Here is a 23,854-nt window from a genome sequence, read left to right as displayed (position 1 = left end):
AGGTTCTGATATTGGATTTGCCGGATGGCTTTACTTTCATCAAGTCTTTTCTGTCTTTCCAGAGATAGAACCAACAGTCCCCAGTGTAGACCCTTTGCAAACTAGTCAATTTACCCACATTCTACCACTGGCCTCTGATCATTATTCTCCTCTCCAGAATATTCTGTTGCTTTCTCCTTAAAAAAATATGGCTAGATATGTTTTCCTGTTGGGTTTCTATCTCCATTCCCTAGTAACTGGCCTTGTGCCGTAGCTCCTCTGCCTCTGTGGGGTTATGACACCCACACCACAAGGAGGGGCATGAGCCTTAACGTAAACCAAGGGACCAAGTCCTGCCATTTCTTTTACATGCTCCCATGTACACCCCAAAACTAGCCCAGTGCTTAGTGACAGAGCAGGAAGACGTGAGGGATGCAGGGGAAAGTGGTACTGTCAGTTTCACTGGCTGCCACACACTGAATGCTCCGCGGTATCAGGAGATGGCACTAGGCCACAGGTGGCTTGGCCCTCTCCAGGACAACACTCACTCTCCATTCCTTGTTACACGCCTGCCTGCTCCATGCTGAAGGAGACCTCAGGGTGCTTGTAGCTGAGCAGAATGTCTGTGATACACGTAGATGGATAGCAAGAGGCGTTTAAATGCTGGCTGCCATCACCCAGGTCGGCGTGCTCGTGACCTCCCAGACTCACCCCACATTCTGCAAGACCAAAAAAGAACATGAGAGATTAGCAGGGAACCAGAGAGGCAGTGGGCAAGGGGAGAGCGAGGAGGGGGAGACAACCTGTCTGAGCAGCCCACAGCCTGACTCTCAGCCCCGAACTCCAGCTTGCAGTAGGTTCCAGTTGTGAGCACCTGGGTGAGGCCAGATTCTTCCCTACATGTCCCATTTTCCCTTGTCTTTTATCCCTCTAACCTCAGAACCAGCAAGTACTCTATGTGGGAGGAGACAACTGCTCCTTCAGAAAGTCTTGCCTCTCTAAGGGTAAGATGACAATGGCAGTGCTCAAAGGCACCGTTCCCAGGTGTGCTGTTCTGGGTGCCCCACTGCACACTCCATCTTGCTGTCCCATTAAGCCAGCATCCCTTACAGCACAGCCCAGGATACAAGCTCTTATGAGTCTGTCACTTTACAGGTAAGGAGCTGAGGATCCAGAAAGGTAAAGTACTTCCCCTACAGTGCCTATAAAGTGAGGACCTGTCCATCCTCAGGCCTATGCTTTATATTTGTTATGACGCCTCCCTTGACTGGTTCTAAGAGGAGGTAGAAATTCCATTAGAGCTGGGCACAGTGGTGTACACCTGTAATCTCAGCAGCTTGGAAGGCTGAGCCAGAGGATCTCAAGTTCAAAGTCAGCCTTAGCAACTCAGCGAGGCCCTAAGCTCTCAGGTGAGATCCTGTCTCTACATAAAAAATATAAAGGGCTGGGGATGTGGTTCAGTGGTTAAGCACCCCTGAGTTCAATCCCTGGTCAAAAAAAAAAAAAAAAAAAAGTTCCATTAGGATACAAGACCCTCTAGTCAGAAACAGAAAACAGCTATTAAAGGTACCTTCCCAGGGGCTTGGGTTGTAGCTCAGTGGTAGAGCACCTGCCTAGCATGTGTGAGGCACTGGATTCAATTCTCAGCACCACCATTTATATAAATAAATAAAATAAAGATCCATCGACAAACTAAAAAAATAATTAAAAAAAGGAACCTTCCCACAGCACTAGAAATTGGAATGTGATCACCCAGTGCTTAGTCAGAAGTCACGCCTCCTGCACACACTCACATTTAGGGGAGACAAGCGAGGAGAGGTACTATGTCCAGAACCCCAGGGGGATGTGGGGGATCTACCTCCCCATGAAGTCCTTCCACAGAAGAGAGGGGTCCCTGGTAAAGGTGGAGGAAGGGCCCCTCCAGGAACTTCTCCAGGCAAAAGGCTCTTACCTTCGTTTTCCCCATCCTGAAATTGCTGGCTACCCATGAGCGAAGACTGACTGAGAACTGCATCTGACATCCGAGCAGAACTAAGTGCTTTCCCTGCCACAAGACTCATTCCTGGCAAGTTATCCAGCTGTACCTGCAGAAGACAGGAAAGGAAATAAGGATACTAGAGAATGTACCCTTCTCAGGTGACCTATAGGGACAGGAGTTTCCACTAAAAGAGCCAGGGAAAAGGATGGCTTGGAGCACCACTTCCTGACTCCTTTCCTCTGCAGCATCATCCTAGGGGGATGCAATGATGACCGTGGGAAGCTACCTCAGCTTCCCTCATGCAGCGAGTGGGAGGGCTGGTTAGATTCCTCTGACACTTACATGTCCTTCTAAAACCAGGAGCTATACCCCCACCCCTGCAGTCTATCTTCAGACATTACTGTTCAGGTATACTCTTCAGTTGTCTGTACCCTGGGTAGTAAACAGGCTAGCTTTACTTGGGTAAAGCCACAGGGGGCTAGGGAGCTGGCCAAGTATGACTGGTATAACTGAGGCCCTAACTCTGTAATTTTATTTAATTTTGATAAATTTAAATTGGAATAGCCATACTTGGCCAGCTGCTTCCATGTTAGTGTCAGCCTATCAGCATGCCCCAGACCATGAAGCTTTGCTGAGTCAGATCAGCTCCCCGTGTCACAGTAAGTTCAATGTGGCTGCTGACAGCAAACCAAGAGCCTAAAGGTTCATTTCCTGGGATATGAATTTAGACTATTTGGGGTTTAATAACAGCCTCTAGATGGCAACTAGTTTTGATTCTTTTGTCTAAAATTTGGAGTATATATTTTAATGGGAACCTGTTGGAGTTAAGGGCTGGTCTGTGAATGGGATTCAAAGAAATGCCCCCTTATCTCCCAGAGGGGATCTCCCTGACCAACGAGTGGAGGCGTGGATGCTACCCCTTGCTACATTGTTCCTTTTCACAAGTTGGAACTGGTGGGATCCAATCTCCAACAAGCAGGAGGGACCAACATACATAAGCATCGTCACTGTTCTGGATTGTATGATGTCTCTGGAGGGTCCGGGGCCTGTGGTGCTCACTGACTGAGGGCCGTGCTGGATACCCAAGCCCATTGTGATCTGGCAGCTCCAGTGCTTGTCCTGGAGAACTTCTATCCATGCAGTTCCCTATAACAGACTCTAGAAAGAGAGCAAAACAGGGTGAGCAGGCCTGCAGCTTCTCCCAGCAACATCAACTCCCATGAAATGAAATGACCTTCAAGGGACAGTGAGAAAGGTCAGGACCACTTCTGCATTAACAGCTAATACCAGTCATCTGGTAATAGTGCTTAGAGGAGCCTGGACCAGCATGAGAACCCAAGTCCTACAGCAAATATGAGTTCATGAAGGGACCATACCCCATGAGAATGCCACATAATGGGAGCTGGCTGGACCACATGAACCTCTTCTTTTTTTCATTTTGCTGTTGACTGAACTCTGTTGTGTTGCCAAATCCAGATGTACAGAGGGATGACTCCTGGAGTGTTCAGGAATCTGTAGCCTGGGAGGATGGCCTCCATTCTATTCTGTGGATGTCTCTTCTCTTCCTCAGCACCACCCCAGACCTCTCTTCTCTCTACTTCTCTAACTGCTGCTCCCAAATCCTGTGGTTCCTTCATCCTTTATTAGCAAGCACTCTTCAATTTCTGTCTTTGACTTTCTCTTTCCCACAGTTACTTTGGCAATATCTATTTCTACAGTGCCAACTGTAATTCCTCTATGTGAAAAATTACTGAAATGATCTTTTAAGGTCCAGATCCATATTTCCGATTATTTCCAGCATGCAATTGGACACTTACTATGTCCAATTCCAAACCCACCACCTTCCCCCACAGCCTGTTACTCCTTCAGACACCCTTGCTTTGATACCTCATTTTCCAAATCTTCTAAGTTCTTAAGATCACTACTGAGTGCATACTTGTGGTTCACAACAGTCTAAAGAATCTACCAGAGTTACTTTGGCAATACCTATTTGCTAGCTTCAGTCCCCACCTTCTCAGTCTCACTGAAGCCCTAGCATCTCTTGCCTGGATGATTACACTAGCTGCCTAACCATCCCCAACACTACCTGACAAACATTAATCTTTCTATAGAGTAGTCCATACACTTCCTTTTCACAGCTTTGCCTTGGCTTATCTTCCAATGAGCCTCTCACACTCTGCTCCCCAACATATTCTAAGCTCAGGTCAAATGGAATGACATAACTCCTCCCTGCCCATTCACAGTACTATACATTTACTACCTGGAAATGCCTGTTTTTTACCTCCATTCCTGCCAATCCAAATCAGGTCCATTTCAAATGTTGTCATCTTTATAAATTTTTTCCTTTCTAACAAAAACAGATTCTTCCTTCAAATTTCAGAAGAATGCATTTATCTGTTCTAACATCATCCATGGTATTATGTTCAATTATGTGTTTGTCTCAGTTATTCATACTAGATCAGAAATTATTTGAGGGCAAGAACTGTTATCTTGTGTACATTTGTAAGCTTTTGGTGTTCTAGAACACTGTCCTATTTCCAGGAAGTACTTAAAGATAATCACTTTAACCGATATTAATAAATGTTCTCTTAATATTGGCTGGTCTCTTATCAGAGTCAAGCCAAATTCCACTCTATGGCCTGGAATTTGGAAAGAGTATTTCTTCTTGACCAGCGCCAGTCAAGAATAGCAAGGTCACATGTAGGGTGACAAGATCCTCTGGGCAGTACTTTTGACTTCAGTCTATAAGAGCCTGGGACTTAGACAAATATTTTGTTTGCTTGATTGGTTTTTTGAGGCAAATCTCTTTAGTAACTATCGAGCTTATCTCCTGATGAACTGATTCTTGGTGAGAACAAATTTTTAAAAGGCACAATGCTAGCACTGATTGTGACATTCTAATCTATTTGAACAAAGAAAGCAAACATACTGTCAGAGCATTGAGTAAAGGGATTCAGGTTTCTATATCCAAATGACCTTGTATGAGGATCAAAGTTAGGCCCAGGCTAACTGACATGGGTGGGAACTAACTGACATGCACATTGCTGATACTGTAAGACATTCAGGGGGAAATCAGAGGAGAAGCAGGGAGCTTCCCAAGGACCAAAGATGAAGGCAAATGAGAAATATTTTCAAAGTTCTCAAAGCAAAGAGGTCAAAGGAATAGCCAGAAGTCAACTACTTTGCAACTAAAAGCTAAAAGCTTTCAGAGTCAGGAAGATAAAAGTAAACCTACACAAGAAAACCTACATGTTTTCTGTGGGATTAGTTCACCCATCTTGTCTATTCAGCCAATTCCTCTCAGTAGGTCCAGCTCCCATGTGGCCCCAGGGCCAACCAAAACCACTGGCAGGAAGTGGTACAATACTGGCTTGGTAGGAATGAGGAGCTGTTGATTCTGTTTGCTCTGCCAAGAAGCAACACCAGAAGTAGCTTCTTACTTTTTCAAAGCATTTTCTTAATGGCTGTATTCTCTTCTTTGAGAGCTAACCCCATCCATTCAACTCTTTGGGGGTCTTTCTTCTTTTAAATCTGCTAGAAAGTTGAATGCAAACCTCACCAGTTGCACCTCTCTCTCCCCCAAGACAAATATGATTGTTCTCATACACGAGGAGATGGCAAAGCCAACGAAGTATATAATCCTTGTTCTTGATATTTAGTGCCTCCCTCCCTTTTCTGGAGACCTCAATATGCTTTTCCATCATGTCAGTTAAGTCTCCTTTCTTTCCTCTTACTCTTTTTGGGTTTGTTTTTATTCCTAAGAATGAGGTTTCTCCAAATGCAAAAAGCATAACCTTCCCTTTGGCACTGTTTTAGGAGGATCGTGTGGATTCTGTCCTCTTTGCTCTCTTCCCCGCCTTCCCATCTGATGCCAAAGTAGAACAAGCTATTGCTGACAAATCACATGATGAGGCTTCTTGGCCCCCTTGCCCAGTTCTCATCCCTCAGCCAAGTTGCAAGTGACACAGTGATCATAAGCACTAGTCCGGAGTCAGGAAGACTGAGGCTTGAATCCTGGCTTCATTACTCTCTAAGGAAGGGGACCTGGGAAAGCTATCCAGTTTCCCTGGGTTTTAGTCTCTTCACCTGTTAACTACCATCTGCTCCACAGGTGGATGTGTAGTGTGTTTGATAGAGCCTGACGCACCATAAAAGTTCAGTATAGACTGATTTTAGTTACCTTCCTTTCTGAGATGTTATTTCTGAGTGGATAAGGGTAAATGAACCAGTTGATAAAAGCAAAGAAGCTGAACCCTACTTGCAGAATTTGAGGGACAATTTTCCCATATGTAAATAAACAAATGAGCTATTGAAACTTTAATTTCTAAAGAAGCCTCTGATTTGGGAAAGATTAATGTGGTTAATACTCAGATGAAGGGCCAGGCATGGTGGTGCATGCCAGTAATCCCAGTCACTTGGGAGGTTGAGGCAGGAGGTTTGCAAGTTCAAGGTCAGCCTCAGCAATTTTACCAGACACCGTCTCAAAAGAAAAAGCACAGCTGAGTGTGGTGGTGTGTGCCTGTAATCCCAGTGACTCAGGAGGCTGAGGCAGGAGGATCACAAGTTCAAGGCCAACTTCAGCAATTTAGCAAGGTCCTAAACAACTTAGTGAGACCCTGGGATTGTGGCTCAGTGATTAAGTGCCTCTGGGTTCAATGCCTGGTTCCCCCACCTCCAAAAAAAAATAAAATAAAATAACCAACTGGGGATATAGCTCAGTGGTAAAGCATCCTTGAGTTCAATCTCCAGTACTTAAAAAAAGAAATCAGATGAAGTGGTCAGGGGCACCTATAATCCCAGTGACGGCAGTGCAGTGGTGGTGGTGGGGTGTTGGGGATCACAAGTTTGAGGCCACTCTCAAATTTTGCGAGACCCTGTCTCAAAATTAAAAATGGTTGGGGATGTGGCTCAGTGTTAAAGTGCTTGCCTAGCATGCATGAGGTCAGCACTTAAAAAACAAACAACAACAAAAAACAGATGAAAAAGAAGTGTATTAATAAGAGTTGAGAAACAAACCAGAGCCCTGTCTGCTCAAGTTTCTGCATAATCAATAGGTCAGAAACCCAGAAGGCTAGCATCTTTTGCTCAGCAGTTATGTTTGGAAGGTGCAGAGTAGCGTCAAGGAGGCTGATAGTTTGGCTCTTAAATGTCCTCCAAAAGCTCACGTACTAAAGGCTTGGTCCCTTGCCTGTGTGTGACCGGGATGTGGTCAAACTTTTAGGAAATGGGCTCTAACGGAAGGAAGTTAGGTCATTGTGGGGCATACCCTCAAAGCGTCTTTTGGGACTCTGAAACCTCTCTTCTTTCTCTTTTTGCTTCTCGGCCACCATGAGGTGAGCAGCTTGTTTGACCCCACACTTCCACTATGATATTCTGCCTCTCCACAGGCTCAAAAGCAAGTGACTATAGACTGAAACTCTTGAAACTCTGAGCCCAAATAAATTCTCCTTATAAGTTGATTTTCTCAGGTATTTTTTTTCACAGTGACAGAAAGCTAAATAACACAGAGGAACAAAGGAAAGAATGTCAGATAAAGGAATCAGGAAACGTAAAGCCAGGAGCCAGCTCCACCGCCAACAGAGAATGAACCTGACTTAGCAGGCCACTGAATCTCTCCTTACCCTTACATTACCTATCTGGAGAATAAGAGGACTTATTGTTTGGGGATTTGAAAAAGAGAACACGAGTGACAGGGTCTTTGATAAATTGTAAAGGATTGCACAAGTATCATTTTTAATAAGAATGCTGGACCTGCCTCTAGAAGTCTTTGTAACACTTTTTAGATGAGACCTACTGACCAGCTGTTGGGTCTAAGTAGACTAACCCACTGACTAAGGGACAGGGGACTTAGGGTCAGGTCTCTGGCACATTCGTGCCTATCCAGTAGCTACAGAGCTGTCAGGCTGACTGAAGGACATATAAATAACAGAAGAAGAGAACTTCCAAGAGCTCCATGTGCCAGCGCTTACCCAAGTAAAGCAGAGGCAGTTGGGGAGGGGGGTGACCACCTGATCACTGCAGGGAAAACCCCACACAAGGGGACACAAAGCTAGCCACCCACCTCCCTGAGAACCTCGGGACAGCTTGCACAACTCTCTATTGAATCTGTCAATGTTGACTGTCCTTACTCATTTACTGGGATTTAAGAGAATATGAGAGAAAAGACATGCTTGCATATATATTCCTCTTAAAGGCCCTGGGGGGACCCCTCCCAGGCTGTCCGCATTCCCCTCTGGGAGGCCTGAAGCAATAATGCTGAAGCTGCCCAAGCTCAGAGGATGTGGTTTTCTTTGTGAGTTCAAATTGGTAATCTCATCATGTAAACTGGCTGGACTGCTGTACTTATTTATTTATTTGCAAAGTCAAAAAAATAAAGTTTATCTTGCACTATCAAGGAAGGACAAACCTTATTTTTACTTCTAGAATGGCAGACAAGCAGCATGGGGCAGAAAGAGTTCTAAAACTTCAATGCATTTGAAAGAAAGCTTTAGCATGCTGCCTGCTTGGTGCTCAACCTTCTACTAGTAGAAACCACCTACAATGATGTGATGGCATCTAATTCTCCCTGAATAACTTAAGCTTGTCTTGCTTCCCCTGGTAGAATGAAGGCTCCCTCAGGACACATCCTTAGGTTTTCCTCTCTGCAGCCCATATTACCTATAATACAGTCTTGGGCAAGAGTCATTCACAAACTGTATTGAATTTGCTCTGCCATGGAAATAACAACTGAAGCATTTGGGGACTAATGTGTAACTGTGCAGAGATGGAGGTGTCATTAAAGGAAACCTCAGGCTGTCCTCCCTGCCTGCAGGGAGGTGGGGCACAGTACTAGAACTCTTAGCAGAAGTAGCGCAGATGATATGCAGATTTTCTGATTGAGCTCATGTTGTTTAATATACAGGCAATGAGGACTCCCCTGGGGAGGGGGAGAGAAAATCACTGTTTTTTGTTTTGTTTTGTTTTGTTTGAAATGGGTATCACTATGTTACCAGGCTGGCTTCAAATTCTTGGGCTCAAGTGATCCTCCCACTTCAGCCTCCCAAATGCTGGGATTACAGGAACACACCTTGGAGACTGGCTAAGAAAATCACTGAAAACACACAGGCAAGTATACTTCCAAAGGGTTTTTTAACTTGAGCAGCACACACTGGGCTTCCTGAGGCTATTAATGTCTCCAGTGCCTTATTTCACTAAATTCCAAACTCACACCATCATAAATATGTGTCATCAATTGTTACAGATAATTGTGTGTGTGGCTTTCAAAGTCACAACATAAGAATAGATGCTAGAGATTGGGAGAACAGTACTTAAGCCACATCTGTGGCTGAACTAGAGCATGCACTTTACAGTGAGCTGGGCAGGAAGGAGGGCAACTTGTCTCTGCAAGGTACTGGAAGTACTGCAGGAGTGAAGGCTGCAGTTTCTGAGAAAGCTCTCTTGTCAAAGACCAGAGAGATCTGGGCACTGTGGCACTTACCCCTAATCCCAGTTACCTGGGAGGCCGAGGCAGAAGGATCACAAGTTTGAGGCCTGTCTCAGCAACAGAGACCTGCCTTGCCTCAAAATAAAAAAATTAAAAGGCTTGGAAATGTAGTTCAGTGGTATGCCCCTGGGTTCAGTCCCCAGTCGCCCCCACCAAAATGAAAAAAAAAAAAAAAAGACCAGAGGGAAAAGATTAATAATAAAAGTGGACTTTGGGGGTAGGAGGGAGATCCAGCAAAACTGATAAGAAGGCTATGAAGACAAAGCACTTTTGAACTAAAACCTTTAGGGATACACTTATGGCCTGATTCTTCCAGAAAACAGGAGATAACAGCAGGGATGATGGTGGATATAAGAATGTAGAGAGAAGAAAGAGGGAGGAGAGGAGTAAAGGTGGTTAGTAAGTGGAAGAAGAAGTAGGACATGAAGTGAAGTCCTCAGACTTGAAAAAAGGGATCTGACAAGGACCTGATGACAGGCCTGCAAGTTTCTCTAAAGCTGATGGGAGAGCTGAGCAGTGCTCCACAATTTTGGTGGCATGTTGTAGATGGACCCTGCATTTTAGAAAACCTCTCCCTTAGCTTCCATGAGTTCCTCATTTACTATACTCCCAACTAACCCAGCCTGCCTGCTGGCCAGGACACTTCCCTGAAACTCTCACCACTGTCCTTTCCTCAGGCTTCTCCCCTAAACCCAAATGACAAAATGTTCTCCCCCAAAACCCAAATGTTCTCTGCAAGGTACTGGTAAGCAATGCAGGAGTGAAGGCTGCAGCTTCCTCTTCATTCCTCAAGATCCAACCCTAATGCCATGTATGTATGTTGCACCAGCATTAAACAGCCTGCCAAAGGGGGTTCCTCTGACAATCAGGGGACGATAGTGAATCTAATAGCCTTTCGGTACAAGGGAATCACACAGGAGGCAAAGTGATGAGAACTCAGAGATTAAAATATGTGTGTGTGGTACTGGGGATTGAACCCAGGTGAACCCAGGGGCACTCTGCCACTGAGCCGCATCCCTAGCCCTTTTTTTATTTTTATAGTGACAGGAACTTGCAATTGCCTAGGCTAGCCTTGAACTTGCTCCTTGCCTCCCAAGTCGTGGGGATTTTATGCAAGCACCACAACTGAGAAAATAAATTTTGAAGAATACACTTTATAAGTATTCACACACGTGGCAATCCAGGGCTGGGGGAGAGATGGAGGCTGAAGCACTATTTGCTTTAGCTTTGCCCCTTCCCCAGTGCCTTGAACACTCTGAGCATGCTCAGTAAGCATATGATATAGTAAATGAAGTAGCTCTTAGGTTCAGTTGCCACTTGCTAGCTCTTGACCTTGCAGGCAAGTGACTCATCTCTATGCCTCAGTTGTCTCACTAGTAAAATGGAGATGACAGGTGATTGCAAGGATGAAATGAATTTATATGTGAACAGTACATATACAAGCATATGAAAAGTACACTACAAGCATCAGGAACACTCCTTTTATGTAAGCTAGTGTATGCTAATCTGCTGGAAGCTTTCACGGGCACAGGAATCTTCCACAGCATCCCTGCTCTGGTCATCTCACCTCTGCTGAACACTCCCAGCAGGAAGCCTATTCCATAAAGTTCTTCTAAAGGTCTTCTATAGGGAGTTGAAATTTGCTGCAACCTTTATCCTAATCTTGGTTCTACCCCATAATAGGAGCCCAGAAAAATCAAATCCTTTCTTCCATCTGACAGGTATGATGTTTGTCCTGTTGTTCCCTCCCAACCCTGAACCATCCTGGGTCTGCCCACCGCTGCACCTATGACCTGCCATGACAGCTCCCAGCAGCCTGGTCCTCCTGAAGTACAGCTTGTAATAGTGCCATTCAGCCCAGAATGAAGCACCTCGAGTAATAATAAAACCTCACACTTACACATTTTATCACACATTTCAGATTATCAAGTATTCCTCTTTCTCTTTTCTATGATAAGATTATGTATAAACATAAAAATGTTTCAATCTTCACAAAACTCTGCAAAGAACCATTTTTTAAAATTCCTCTTGCTCTTTTTTTCAGAGGAGGAAAATGAGAATCAAATGGTTAAAATGATATGGCTATTATATTCACAATGGAGGTGCTTTGACTCTCAATTCAACACTGTTTACACTAAGTTTCCTTAGTGTGAGTTGCCTTTTTTCTATTGCAGAGCTATTTTGATGATGGGAACTTTGGATTCCATCTATGGTATGAAGAGGGGGATAGCTTAATGACTGCACCAGGTGTTAACTATATTGTGTTGTCTGGAAAACAAACTCTTTATTCACTAATACCCACTTTCTATGTGCTTCTCCCCCATGTGGTCCTGAAGGTCTTCTCAGGATGTTTTTTTAGAAACACAAAGTACCAGCTAACATTACTGGGTCACCTGAATTAGGGCAGACTGGCCCAGGACTTTTACTTTGAGGGGACTCTTACCTCGGCTGGGCACCTTATTTCTACTGAATGCAGCAGTCGGCTGATGTCCATAGGGATGTATTCCCAATTCCTGGGCATGACTCACAGTTCCTAGCAAAGATTCAGGGTCCCCAGGTCCACCGGTACTCAAGAGCAAGGGGCTGTCGTGGCAACCTTTGGTCAATGTATTTGAACTCCTGCTGTCCAGAAAGCCCTCCTTGGCCCCCTCACATGAGCAGTCCTCTTCCATGCTCTCTGAATGCATTATTGCTGGCTGATGAGCATACCCATGGGTCGGGGCGGGTGAGGACACCTGGGAGATACATTCTTGTGCCCTAATTTGTAGAAGATGCTGGGGGCTGTTGTGGTGGTGGTGATACGAGTCAGCATTTTGATAAGATAAAGCCTGGCACTCTGTCATACTCTGTCCCCCAAGGTTGGGAGCCATGCTCCCAGCATCCCCTTGGTTCATGTGCCTGAACAATTCTTGGTACTCTTGCTGCTGCTGTTGCTGCTGCTGCTGCTGCTGCTGCTGTTGTCGCCTTTTAATGAGCTGCGCAAACTCTGCTGGGGGCAGCCGAATGTCTGAGTGGCCGGTGAGCGAATGCCGGGGAGAGAGCAGTCCTTGAAGGATTTGGGGTACCTGTTGATGTCTGGTGTAGTCTGGTGGCGTGGGGGACAGCAGGGCCTGCTGTAGTGCCGATGTGGTATAGTGTGGCGCCTGCTGGTGTGCACTGGGAGGGAAGGTGGGGAACTGGTCAAGTGGAGGGACCTTCAGGGCTTGGGTTGGAGGGAATCCCACTCCTGTTGAAGGGCTGTAGCTGCTGGGTGAACCCCGGGACTGGTCCGAAAACAGGTGGGGGTGTAACTGCGCCTGGTCGTAGTTAGCAGGGGAGAACCGATTCACGTTCAAGCTGCAGACACAAAAGGGAGTGAGTACCAGGTATTTGTGTGATGACTGCGCTAGACTCCCCTGGGGAACAGCCACTACCCTTCCTCAGCAGGGGGCACCCAGGTACAGAGAATGATGGTGCAACCAGAGGAAGGGAATGTTTGCACCATCCCTATTGGTCCCCTTATTTGCTTATCCAAATCTTCCAAGTGTCATGGCAGGCACTTTGAGCATCATTTGAAGGCAGCAACCTGTCCTATCTTAAAATGTTATTTGAGATATTAAGAGGCAGCAATCTCTTAGAGGAGTGATTGAGAGAGTTGAGACTCCTAGAAGAATGGACCAAGGAAACTAGTATTTTAACACACTCCTTTAATGACCTTTTCTACAATTAGTAAAGGAGCTTTGCCATTTTCCTCCTCTGCCTCATTAGCATTTTAAACCTAGGTCCCTAAGTATTTTACAAGTTCATTCCAAATCCACCACTCTGGTTTTAGAAAGGGTGAAACACAGCCTAGCCAGACCTTTTGTACTTCCCTCTTTCTCTCTCGCCCCTCCCACCTAGGTGACCTGGATAGAGGGCTGGGTGACATCAGGCAGTCTTACCTGTGGGCCTCTGCACTGTCAGCACTCAGCTGCTTGGACAAGGGTCGGTGCCCGTAGCTGAAGGTGGCCATCAGGTTGGTACGATGCTGCATCTGAATCTGACTGGCACTGGGGCTGATAGAGATGCCCCGCCCAGCGGAGGCTGCAGCTGTCCCTGGCATGCTGCTGAGCATATCAACTGGCTCTTGTACTTGGATGGTCACCTGCTGTGACTGGGTAGGCTGCTGCATGCCCAAGCAGGTTAGTGCCACATTAGGAGGAGGGGAACAGTTCTCAGGCTGGGGCTGGAAGACTGCACTTCGCGAGGGTAAGCCTTGGAACTGGGAGGCAGAGGCAGCACCTGGAGAGAAAGGGACCTCACAGTGACTGACCAAGTGCCCAGGTTACCTGCCTGCTGGAAGTAATGGAGCCAATGAGGAGACTCACATCAGATAGCATCTAGAACAGTCTTCTCAAACTTCAGTATACATAAGTCTAGAAAACTTGTGAAAAAAACAGCCAAATATGGTAGCCACACTTGTAATCCCAGTGACTCAGGAGGCTGAGGTAGGAGGACTGCAAGTTTGAGGCCAGCCTTGGCAACTTAGCACAGGCCTAAGCAATTTAGTGAGACCTTCTCTTAAAATAAAAAATAAAATGTGCCAGAGATGTAGCTCAGTGTTAAAGGTTCAATCCCTAGTACAAAAAAAAAAAAAAAAAAAAAAAAAAAAAAGATTCCCAGGTCCTAACCATAGAACTTGGATTCAGTAGGTTAAGGTGGGTCCCCCAGAATTTCTACTTTCAACAAGTTCCCCTAAAAGCTGGTCTGTGAACTATACTTTGAATAATTCAAATCTTAACAGTGCTTCTTCTCAAACTTGAATGTATACATGGACTGGGGATCTGGTTAAAGTGCATATTACCACTTAGCAAGTCTACATCATGTGGTGATTGCTGAAAACTCACACTAACCAGAGGCCTCTTATGTCACTCCCACCTAAACAAGACAGGCTCCCAAATGCACCGTGGATAACCAAATGGAGGTGACAGCAGAAAGCTTCTGGTGCAGTTTTCTCTTTGGTAGGGCCAGAGAGGGTTTTAGTAAATATGTTAGTAATAGCTAACGTTTACTGAAAACTATTTATGTCAGAGACTTGCAGTGCTTTACACATATTTATTCATTAAATACTATTATTGTTATTGTTAATATTATTATTGAGAAAGCTGAGGTACATAGAGGTTAGGGAATTTACCAAAGATTTCACAATCAAGAAACTGGTGGAACCAGGATTAAATCAAGACAAGCTGGCTCTAGAGCCCATACTCTAAAATATTATGTTATTCTGCCTTTCAAATGGTTCATGACACTCAAGAGGAAGATGGCAAAATAAAACAAACCAACCACAAGGACTAAGACATTTTCCCCCGCGTGGCATCTGATGGTTCGGCCTGGGCCTCTCCACTCACCGTGAGACTGGATCATGGCATTGTTCATGGGGGGAGGGCTATTACTCGGTTGTCTGAAGAGATGGTTGTTTGGGTGGTTGGGGGGTGGACTTGAAGGTTGAATCCTTAACCTTAAAAATGACAAAATGGATAAATAAACTTCCTGAGGTGACAGAATAATCTTGAGTTAAGTTTCAGTCAAACACAAGTAGAATCCATTTTTTTTTTTAAAGTTTTGATAAGCTACCATGGTAGAAAACCACACATGAGCCACCTACCACCATCATTTAAAAACCTATATGCACCTGCAAAGCTAGGTACAGTGGTGCTCGCCTATAATCTCAGTGGCCTGGGAGGCTGAGGTAGAAGGATTATGAGTTCAAAGCCAGCCTCAGCAATGGCAAGACGCTAAGCAACTCTGTGAGAACTTGTCTCTAAATAAAATACAAAATAGGGCTGGGGATATGGCTCAATGGTCGAGTGTTCCTGACTTCAATCCCCAGTACCAAAAAAAAAAAAAAAAAACCAAACCACCCCCAAAACCCTATACACATCTTATTTTACCAGTCTTCCCCGCCATAGGAGGCGGAGTTCACTGTGTCTATCTTCTTGTAGAAGGTGATAGACTATTCTGTTCAGGGGGCTAAGAAAATGAAGTGGCAGATTTCAGGGAGACTCCTGACCTTTAAACTGGTTTCTCTGCTTTTTAAGCAGATGTTTCCAAAATGAACGCTAAAGTTGGTCAATATCTCCCACAAGTGAGGCCTAGGATGCCTGCTATAGAGCCAGTGGTTTAGGCATAACATAAAGTGATTTGTTACCTCTGGAGCTGGTGGGTGAGGAGGGCTGGTTGATTTTCACACGCAGCCTGAAGAGGTGGGGAAGGCTGAGGAGGACAGATAGAGTCCTAAAACATACATGGGGGAAAGGAAAATAATAATTGTGAGCATGAACAGTAATCAGAGCTATTCTCAGGAAGGGAAGAAACAGAGAGAACTATCTGTGATTCAGATTTATGCTTTTGTTGTTCATCAAAAGATCTGTTACCTTTACTCAAACATGTCAACCATAAACATAACTCAATGCCACTTTGCCCTGAGTGTGCTCCTCCAAAATGCACAGGCAAATCAGCCTGAAGGCAAACTCCAAACAAGTTGGAGAAAGCAAAGAGTGAGGGCCTACTTGAATTTGCTGCTGGAGAATTTGATGGTGCTGCTCCTGCTGGTATAGCATATGCTGCTGCTGGGTCTTCTCCAGGGTTCTTTCATCAATCTGCCCCCCGTACATCTTCTGCAGCTGCTCACACTCCTGAAGGGAAAGCAGTTAATACAGATGGGATGCAGCCAGGCCCACCCCATGCAGTGATTTCAGCGGATGCAGATCTGCCCAAGGTCTCAGAGGCAGAAAGAGCCACAGGAGAAGAACAGTGTCCTTGATGAACAATGGACCCATTTATACAGGTATCTGTGTACTAAATATCTTCACATTCTGTTCTGTATGAACAAATGGGAAACATCAAGGATACACCAAGGCCCGCATATGAGTGAAAGTGTCCAATGTGAAATCTGCGTACAAGGCACCTGCCATTCAAAGCAAGGTCATCAGGAAGGCAGAAAGGAAACTGGCCCTTTACAGAAGCCTGGAGCTACATTTCCTGCCTCTGGGAGCACCATTCCATACCAACTGGAGAGTGTGACAGGTGAAACAGGATCCAATAAGACCCAGCACCCTGTATCAAGAGGAGAATATCAGGGTTGCTTAGAAGTACCTTCCCTAGAGTTTCCCCCTGAAACCCAAGGCCAGAAATTCCTTTCCAGTAAACTATAAAGACAGTAGAAAAATTTAGTCCCCTCACAGGGGAAGCAAGTTTGATCCTGGGGAGAGCTGTACATAACAAGAAGTAAGGAAAGAGTGTTAGAAAGCTCTAGTTTTTTTTAACCTATAAAACTGCAGTGTTGCTGGCATGAATAGGGGTAGAAAGTTGACCACCCAGAGCTCCTGCAATACAGGTCTCTGTTACCCATGCTTCTCCAGAGATGCCTGCCATCTCTCCATTACCTGCTGCAACTGTTTGATGCTGCTGTTGTTGCCCATTTTTTCCAGGTGAGCTTTGAAGGCCTGGATGCTTGCAGCCCCATCTGAGAACCGGCGCACAGGGGAGAAACGCTCCGTGGGGAGGTGCAGGGTGTTGGAGTCCTTGTAGGTGGAGCTGAATACATGGGAAGAGAAGGTTAGGGGCTAGGACTCAGGGGTTTTGACCAAATCACACAGGGACTGCTGTTCCAGACGAACACAAAGATGGCTGGCTGCATGTGTAGCCCTGCGTATTAGGCCTATTCCATGCCATGTCCAGAAGACGCTCGCTGTCCTAGCCTGCTTCCCTTCAGAGGACTCCAGGGATATAGTTTCCATTTCCACTTACCTTTAGTTGGCCAGTTTTCTAGGCCTGAGGTTCTGGGAGCAAGTAAATTCAGTTTTTATAAATACACTAGACCAGAGAGAAAAGCTCCTCAGGATCCCCCAGGGCTGGCTGTACAGGAGGTTTTAAAATTTATCTGATGCCTTCAGAGACTAAAATTCACCATTTGACCCACAGTTTTTCCTATGCAATAACCTCTGTATGACCAGAGAGAAACTACAGTCAGCTCGTGGTCAAAGGTCTGGCCTGGAACTCAAAAGTTCTGTACTAGAAAGGGAGGGTGAAGGTTGGGGTGGAGAAAAACGGGGACTTCTGAACCCAAGATGGACACAGCACATTCTTAAGGAATGTGGGCCTCAAGATCCTGCACGTACCTGGTGAACACACACGCGGTTACCTACTGTGAATGCTAACTTCTCAGAGCAGCAGCACCCACCCCTCCTTCCTGATAGAGGAATCATATGCATTACCTTCAAAGAGCCTGTGCTCAACCAGAACAGTCAGTGTTTTACAGAAAGAATGAACAAGCAATTGATAAAAAAGAATGCATCAGGGTTAGAAGCTAACACCTATACTTGTTACCTAATCAGAAAGAGATGTTTATGGGTTGAGGTAAGCAGATATAAGACTGCCAAGGCAGCATTCCAACAGCTGATGGAAAGGGTCAGGGTTTCATAGCCAGGGTAGAGATGACATTACACTGAACTATGAGTGAAACGATGGATCACCTTGCCAGTTATTCAATTTGGACTGAAGCAGAATCACAGCTAAGGAAGCAGGTTAACAAGTGAGTTCAAATACAATGCAGACAGGGAGGGACTGGGGGAATGAAGGCTGTGCAAGATGTCAAGAGAATTCTGGCAGCAGGCAAAGTCCCTTACCCTCCTTTACTAATGATGACTTCTGTTTCAGACTACCTGAAGCTTGACAGAGCTGAGCTAATGAAATGAACACACGCACATATTTGTTTCAGTAACATAAATGACAAATGAACTGGGGATGATGAATGATGTGAGGGAACACACTCCAGAAACAGCGATCATGAAAGCTGATTTCAGGAGCACGTTCTAAAAACTTCTCTTTTCTGTCTTTACTTCAGATTTTTTTGAGAGAAAGCAAGTGTTATTTTCCTCCTCAAATTCAACTCCTATGCTGTCAATATTTTTGAATAACAGACACATTTCTGATTCATTCAGAAAGCTGTGTTCTTCAAGCAGTGAATACAATGTTTCTACACAAAAACCATTCTCTGTCATCAGAGCAATAACATCCCAGGTTCAGGTATTTCATGATTTTTTTCAGAAGCTCAGGTTGAGAAGAGACTGATCCCAAGGTCAGTCGGGCACAGTAACTTCAGAGGAACAGTTCTGATGGAGTTGTTCATTTTAGAAGCACTGATGGTAACACTTGTGCTTGATTTTATTTTTATTAGCAATCACATTCAAACTCAAGACAGCCTCACATTATACTCTCCCATTAAACTCTTCAAACAGAGTTAGTTCCCCACCTGGATAGATTCCATCTTGTGTTAATTTTTTTTTCACACCTTAGAATTTTTAAAAAAATTTAAATTACATACTTCTAGGAATGGAAAGTCTGAACAGATCCCTCTTCTGTCCCATGTTGGATTTCACTCTTATACCTCAGAAGAACAAATACACATACTGTTCTTTTATCATTTTCTCCAGAAAAAGAAAGAAAGAAATTCAATAACCTATCTAGATGATCCATTTTCAGTGGTTATGGACTTGGAAAGTTTCTCTTTTCCCTTGAAGACTAACTTGAAACTCTTTGTGTTACATATTTGTACAGTCACCCCACAAAGACATGCTGAGTTTAAACAAATGCCCCACCTTACACAATCTGTCACTCATAAAGCATTCATTTGCTTCCAATTCAAACTGCCTTTGGCCACAGAAACCTTGAAACACTTTATCAAGAGTGTTCACATAAAAACAGACAGCAGACAGATTTCTAGCAGGCAAAGCCTTGACAATGATTGTAGGCAGGGTAGATATCACATAAACAGAGCTGAGGGCCAATGCAGTCTTCCTTTAGTAACAAGTGTAAACAGAATATAAGGTCTGTGACAAAGGCTGACATGGAAATGTGCTGATCCTCATGTTTCCCTGGAAAAGTAACTCCCAAGGGACACCTAGAATTAAACAAAGATCCTCAAAGGACATAAGCTAAACATAAAAGACCCCCACGAGGGCTGAACAATGCAGTGTCAGACTGGAAGGGCAGGAAAGATGGAGATGAGGAGAAGTCATAAAGCATCTGTTGGGCACAAGGTTAGAACCCAGAGTTACAAAAAGGAAATTTATGGCGGGGGGTGGGGGTGGGGGTGGGGGGGGCGGCGGTGGAGGCAGCTCTCCAAAATCCCTCGAAGTGTGCTTCAATGTGTGCCAGCCACACAGGTCCTGAGAGATTTTCATTTGAAAAAGACTATCTGTGTCATGAGAGTTTTAGTTGAAAATCTTCATTCTTGTTATTCCTAACAGCTACTTTTGCTCAATTATTCACAGCCATTTATAAAAGCTTATCTTTCTTCTTCCAGAGTTCCAACGTGGCACTAATTAAGTCCCGGTCTGCTCAGAGTTCACCTGTCTCTGCTGATTACATGATGTCAAAACGGGTAACTAGTACATAAATACACTGCATCCTGCTTGCAGTGTGCACTGGTTGCAAGATTTCATAAAAACATGCCATAAAGTGGATCTCCTTAGACTGTATCAGCTACTCAACCTTCCCAATTAAGATTGCTTTTCACTGTCCCCCTGAAAAGACTCGAATAAAATATGCTTGAGCAATTGATGGTAACTTTGAAAGTGTGGCCTATCAGCATATGGACAGCTTCAGAATGGAGTGGCTAAGATTTTTTGTCATCAAGGTATTCACAGAAGACAATCATCATCTTCTTACTCTACCAAAGTATCATCTCCTTTGTTTTCAAGCTCACTTGGGTTTGATGAAGTTTTCCTAGTCAGGAAAGTTGAACTCATTTTTATTTCTTCAAGAGAATGAACTCTAAATGTTAACAGAGAGTTAGCAAAAGATTTTGCTATCTGAACACTCAAAGAATGACTTCTCAAGCACATCACTCAAAAGGATGCTGCCTCCCTGCTCTACCATGCACAAGGGATGTATCTTCCTCCATATCGAGCCTGTTGTTCAATGGTAACATGATATGAAGTGCTTACTCTTTTGAAGGTGATAAATTATTAAAGATCAAGGTTACTGAATTACTATAAATATTACTATAAATCCTTTTATTTCCAGTTGACCTTCTGAGGGCTTCACTTCCTTGAAGGTCTCAAGTTCAATTTATCTATGAGTCAATATCTAGAGTCATGGGAATCAGCTGCAGACAATAAAAAGGTCTGCAAGATAATTGGAAAGAAGAACCTAGCATTGCTTCAAGGCCCAGTAGAGAACCTTTGCCATGTGCAATACTTAGTGCAAGGAGCTGAGAAGATGTGAGTTCAGGATGACAGATGGCTTCTACTTAAAGATAGTCACCATCAAAGGGAGACTAGTCAGAAGGGACCTGTCCACGAACCTCAAGGAGCTCACACTGTCATGTGGCTACTCACCGATGCTGATCAGGTACCAGGTGAGGAGGCCAGACCCGGGAACGGAAAGGCTGCTGTCCTAGCTGCCGTTGTAGGTCCGGTGGGATCTCAGCTGTAGGGTTGGTCATGGCCAGTGTATGTCTTTTGGACCTATTTGCCAAGTACCTGCAACAAGCAGGAGCACATTTCATAGTAAAAAAGACAGACAGGAATACTCCTCCATCAGAAGCACAGAGTTAATCCAAAGCACTCAGGGAATAGTGCCAGAGCTCAAAAGGTGCTCCACAAAAAACAGACTCCTGAGTCGATGACTAACTGGCCAACAAAAGTTGGCTTAATACTGAAGTTTGAACTTAAGAGTACTCAGTGAAGAGAAGCGAGAAAGCAGACCTAGCTCGCAAAGATAGGAAGATCAATTTTCCTTATTTAATTCCATTCAATAGAAGAATTTATTTTCTACATGTTAATTTCATTCTCTTTTCCCTCCAAATTTCTGAAATACAAGTCAGAGAAAATGAGCCCTAAGGCCTATTCTTAGAGATGAGCCAAGGAGGATATGTTTCTTGGTCCTACAGACCCCAGGTTTTGAGGCTGTTCTTCCTAGAGTTCATAGAAAACAGACTCTTCTATTTAGGGATGAATTTCAGAACTACCTCTTCCCTCATGATCTGGGATTAATCATTGGAGAAGAAAAAGTGGACCCATATTCTGAAGAAGATGAAGAAATGAAACCATGTGGAGTGTTTAGAATTGTTTTTAAGGGGAGAGGAAAGGCAAGGCAGGAAATCCAAAGCGTTTCAAAAGCTCAAGAATTACAAGCTGATGACTTTTTCTCTGAAGACTTTCTAGGCGCACACTTTGGCAGCACCACCCACAAGATACCAGTCCCCTCTGTCTGGTGGATGGCTTCCACACCACTGCGGTTCTTCTTGGGTACGAAAAAGAGAAGTTCTATTCCTTTCCATTCTATCAAAGCCGATGGAAATTAATCCTTAAAATGCTGGTCTAAAGGAAGAAGGTGGGGCTGAAGGAAGTAAAGTCCAAGAACAAAGAAGCTAAAATAAAATATTGCTGTCCCTTTTAAGATGGGAAGGCAGTGAACCTCTTCATTCGTCATCTCTTCATGACACCAGCAGGGCTTGTCTGCAACCTTACATACCCTGTTATCAGCAAACTACAGAAATAACAGCATCGAGGGGAAAAAGTCATCACATTTTTCCTTCTATTGAATAAACTGCAGAAGAAGCTGGCCCACCTAACAACTCCGTTCAATATGGTTTTCTTTCCACATGGGACCAGCTTCATTTTGAACAGCAGCTCTCATACGGAGCTCCTGGTAGTGGGAAGAGAGTCCTGGCCAGCAACCATCAGGTTCTGAAAAACCGGTCTTGTTTCATTCTTATCTACCTTGCCCATTTCAACTAAAGTCAGTTAACAGACTATAATTAGCAGTATGTAAACTTGCTAAAGAGTAAGCCATCAGTGATTTAATATCCATTTGATAAAGACACCCGAAGTTTCCCCAAGAGCCCACGAAAACCATTTTATTTCAACTTTCCTCAAGGGAAAACATATAATCTTGAAGAACACCTGGATTTCTGGGAAAATACATGCTGAATTCTGGTGAAACCCCTCCCCGGAAAATAAGAAAGACAACTCCCACCAGGGGACATGCATGGAGCTGAGGACCCGGGCTAATGGGACTGAGGTCAAATGAACAGTACAGCATGCCTGATGGTCACTGCCGTTTCTGTGAATTAGACATCTCTCAACAAGGTTCTGCAAACAATGGATATTTGCATCTGTCCCTGGCCCAAATCACATTTTTTTTTCAATATCTCTTTGTTGGTACAAGGGAGTGGAAGAAACACACAGCAAACAGTACAAGAGGTATTCATTCATTCTCCTGGAAAGGAAGAGTCCATGCCAGAGGTCCATGGCCAGACTAGCTAGGATCACTGTCATCCCAAATCTCCAATTCCTTTTCAGTAAACAGTTCTTGGCAGGTAGGAGCAGGCTTTGTGCCTTGTGAATACTATCAGAGTTGCAAATATGAAGGCAGGGGACAAGGAAGGAAGGAGGGAGGAGAGAAAAAGTTCTTATGGTTATTGCTGTCACTTAGGGGACTTCCAATGGTGCTTACAGAAATGAAATTTTCTGGGTAGTCTTCTGTTACTTCCATGTGGGGAGGAACATGCCATCTGGCTTGAGCAAAGAGACCACACAAATGTTGAAGCTGCACTGTACCACCTCCTTGGGCAGAGGTGACCTTTCGTTGGTTGCAGGGGGAGCCTGCCCAAGGACGTTCTGCAAGCACTGCCAGATGTCACATTACCTCTGCACAGCTTCCTGATCTGGCTCCCCATCTGAGCTCTCCTCGTCCACAGGGGTTACTGCTGGCACTGCCTGAAGAGAGACAGGAAGGAAAAGCTCAAGATGTCAGCTTATTCTCTAATGTTTCTAGATATTCTAGTAATCGGGTTTGGAGCAAGATTTTCTGTTAACTTTCTCATTAATGATACTCTTCTAGGACACCTGGGTTACATGGAACTTTGATATACCATTTTCCCATTTTTACCTTGCTCAGGTGATATTAATTCAGATTTCTTCCTCTTACTCTTCATTCATTGACTTATTTATTCAACAAATAGCTGAATGCCTACTATATTACGGAATAAAACGTGAGATTTACAGACAAGAGTCCTTGACCTCATTTTACAGTCTAGTGGAAGACAGAGACAAACAAACAATTAAAAAACATGACCAAGTTCTCCACACTCAACAGAAGGGGGTCCTTGAGAATCATGGAAGGCTTTCTGGAGGAGGTAACCTTAGACCTAAAGGATATACAGGACCTAACTAAGAAAAGAGGAAAAGTCTTCTAGACTAAGAGAAAAGAGAAAGCCTGAGCTGTTAGACAGCCTGAAAACAGAGAAGAAAACTATTTACCTAGCAAGTCTAGGAACTGACCTGTTGTTTCATATTAACGTCATTTCCAGTGTTTCGATGTCTTAACTCCAGAAAAGCATAATGATGTTTTTAGAGAACATTTTTGTATATAACATATAATTGTGT

At 44.3% G+C, this 23,854-nt stretch overlaps 1 protein-coding gene across 3 annotated transcripts in view; it reads right to left on the bottom strand.

Moving 5' to 3' along the window:
* SIK3 (SIK family kinase 3) overlaps window positions 1-23,854 on the bottom strand; it is a 246,893-nt gene that overhangs the window by 1,083 nt on the left and 221,956 nt on the right. For 2 of the 3 annotated variants that reach the window (XM_081272989.1, XM_081272990.1), the window contains 11 exons: window positions 23,115-23,185; window positions 20,801-20,944; window positions 16,844-16,994; window positions 15,968-16,093; window positions 15,607-15,692; window positions 14,807-14,916; window positions 13,361-13,700; window positions 11,884-12,776; window positions 2,952-3,115; window positions 1,931-2,063; window positions 528-698 (listed from right to left, as the gene is read on the bottom strand). In XM_081272989.1, the coding sequence (XP_081129115.1) occupies window positions 541-698; window positions 1,931-2,063; window positions 2,952-3,115; window positions 11,884-12,776; window positions 13,361-13,700; window positions 14,807-14,916; window positions 15,607-15,692; window positions 15,968-16,093; window positions 16,844-16,994; window positions 20,801-20,944; window positions 23,115-23,185 (2,376 nt within the window). In that variant the 3' untranslated portion in view covers window positions 528-540. The remainder of the gene's footprint in view (window positions 1-527; window positions 699-1,930; window positions 2,064-2,951; window positions 3,116-11,883; window positions 12,777-13,360; window positions 13,701-14,806; window positions 14,917-15,606; window positions 15,693-15,967; window positions 16,094-16,843; window positions 16,995-20,800; window positions 20,945-23,114; window positions 23,186-23,854) is intronic. The other variant, XM_081272991.1, reaches the window with a different exon arrangement.

Source organism: Spermophilus citellus (assembly GCF_964194105.1).
Source record: "Spermophilus citellus genome assembly, chromosome: 2".
Classification (NCBI taxonomy): Eukaryota; Metazoa; Chordata; class Mammalia; order Rodentia; family Sciuridae; genus Spermophilus; species Spermophilus citellus.
This window is presented reverse-complemented; position numbering and strand designations above follow the sequence as displayed.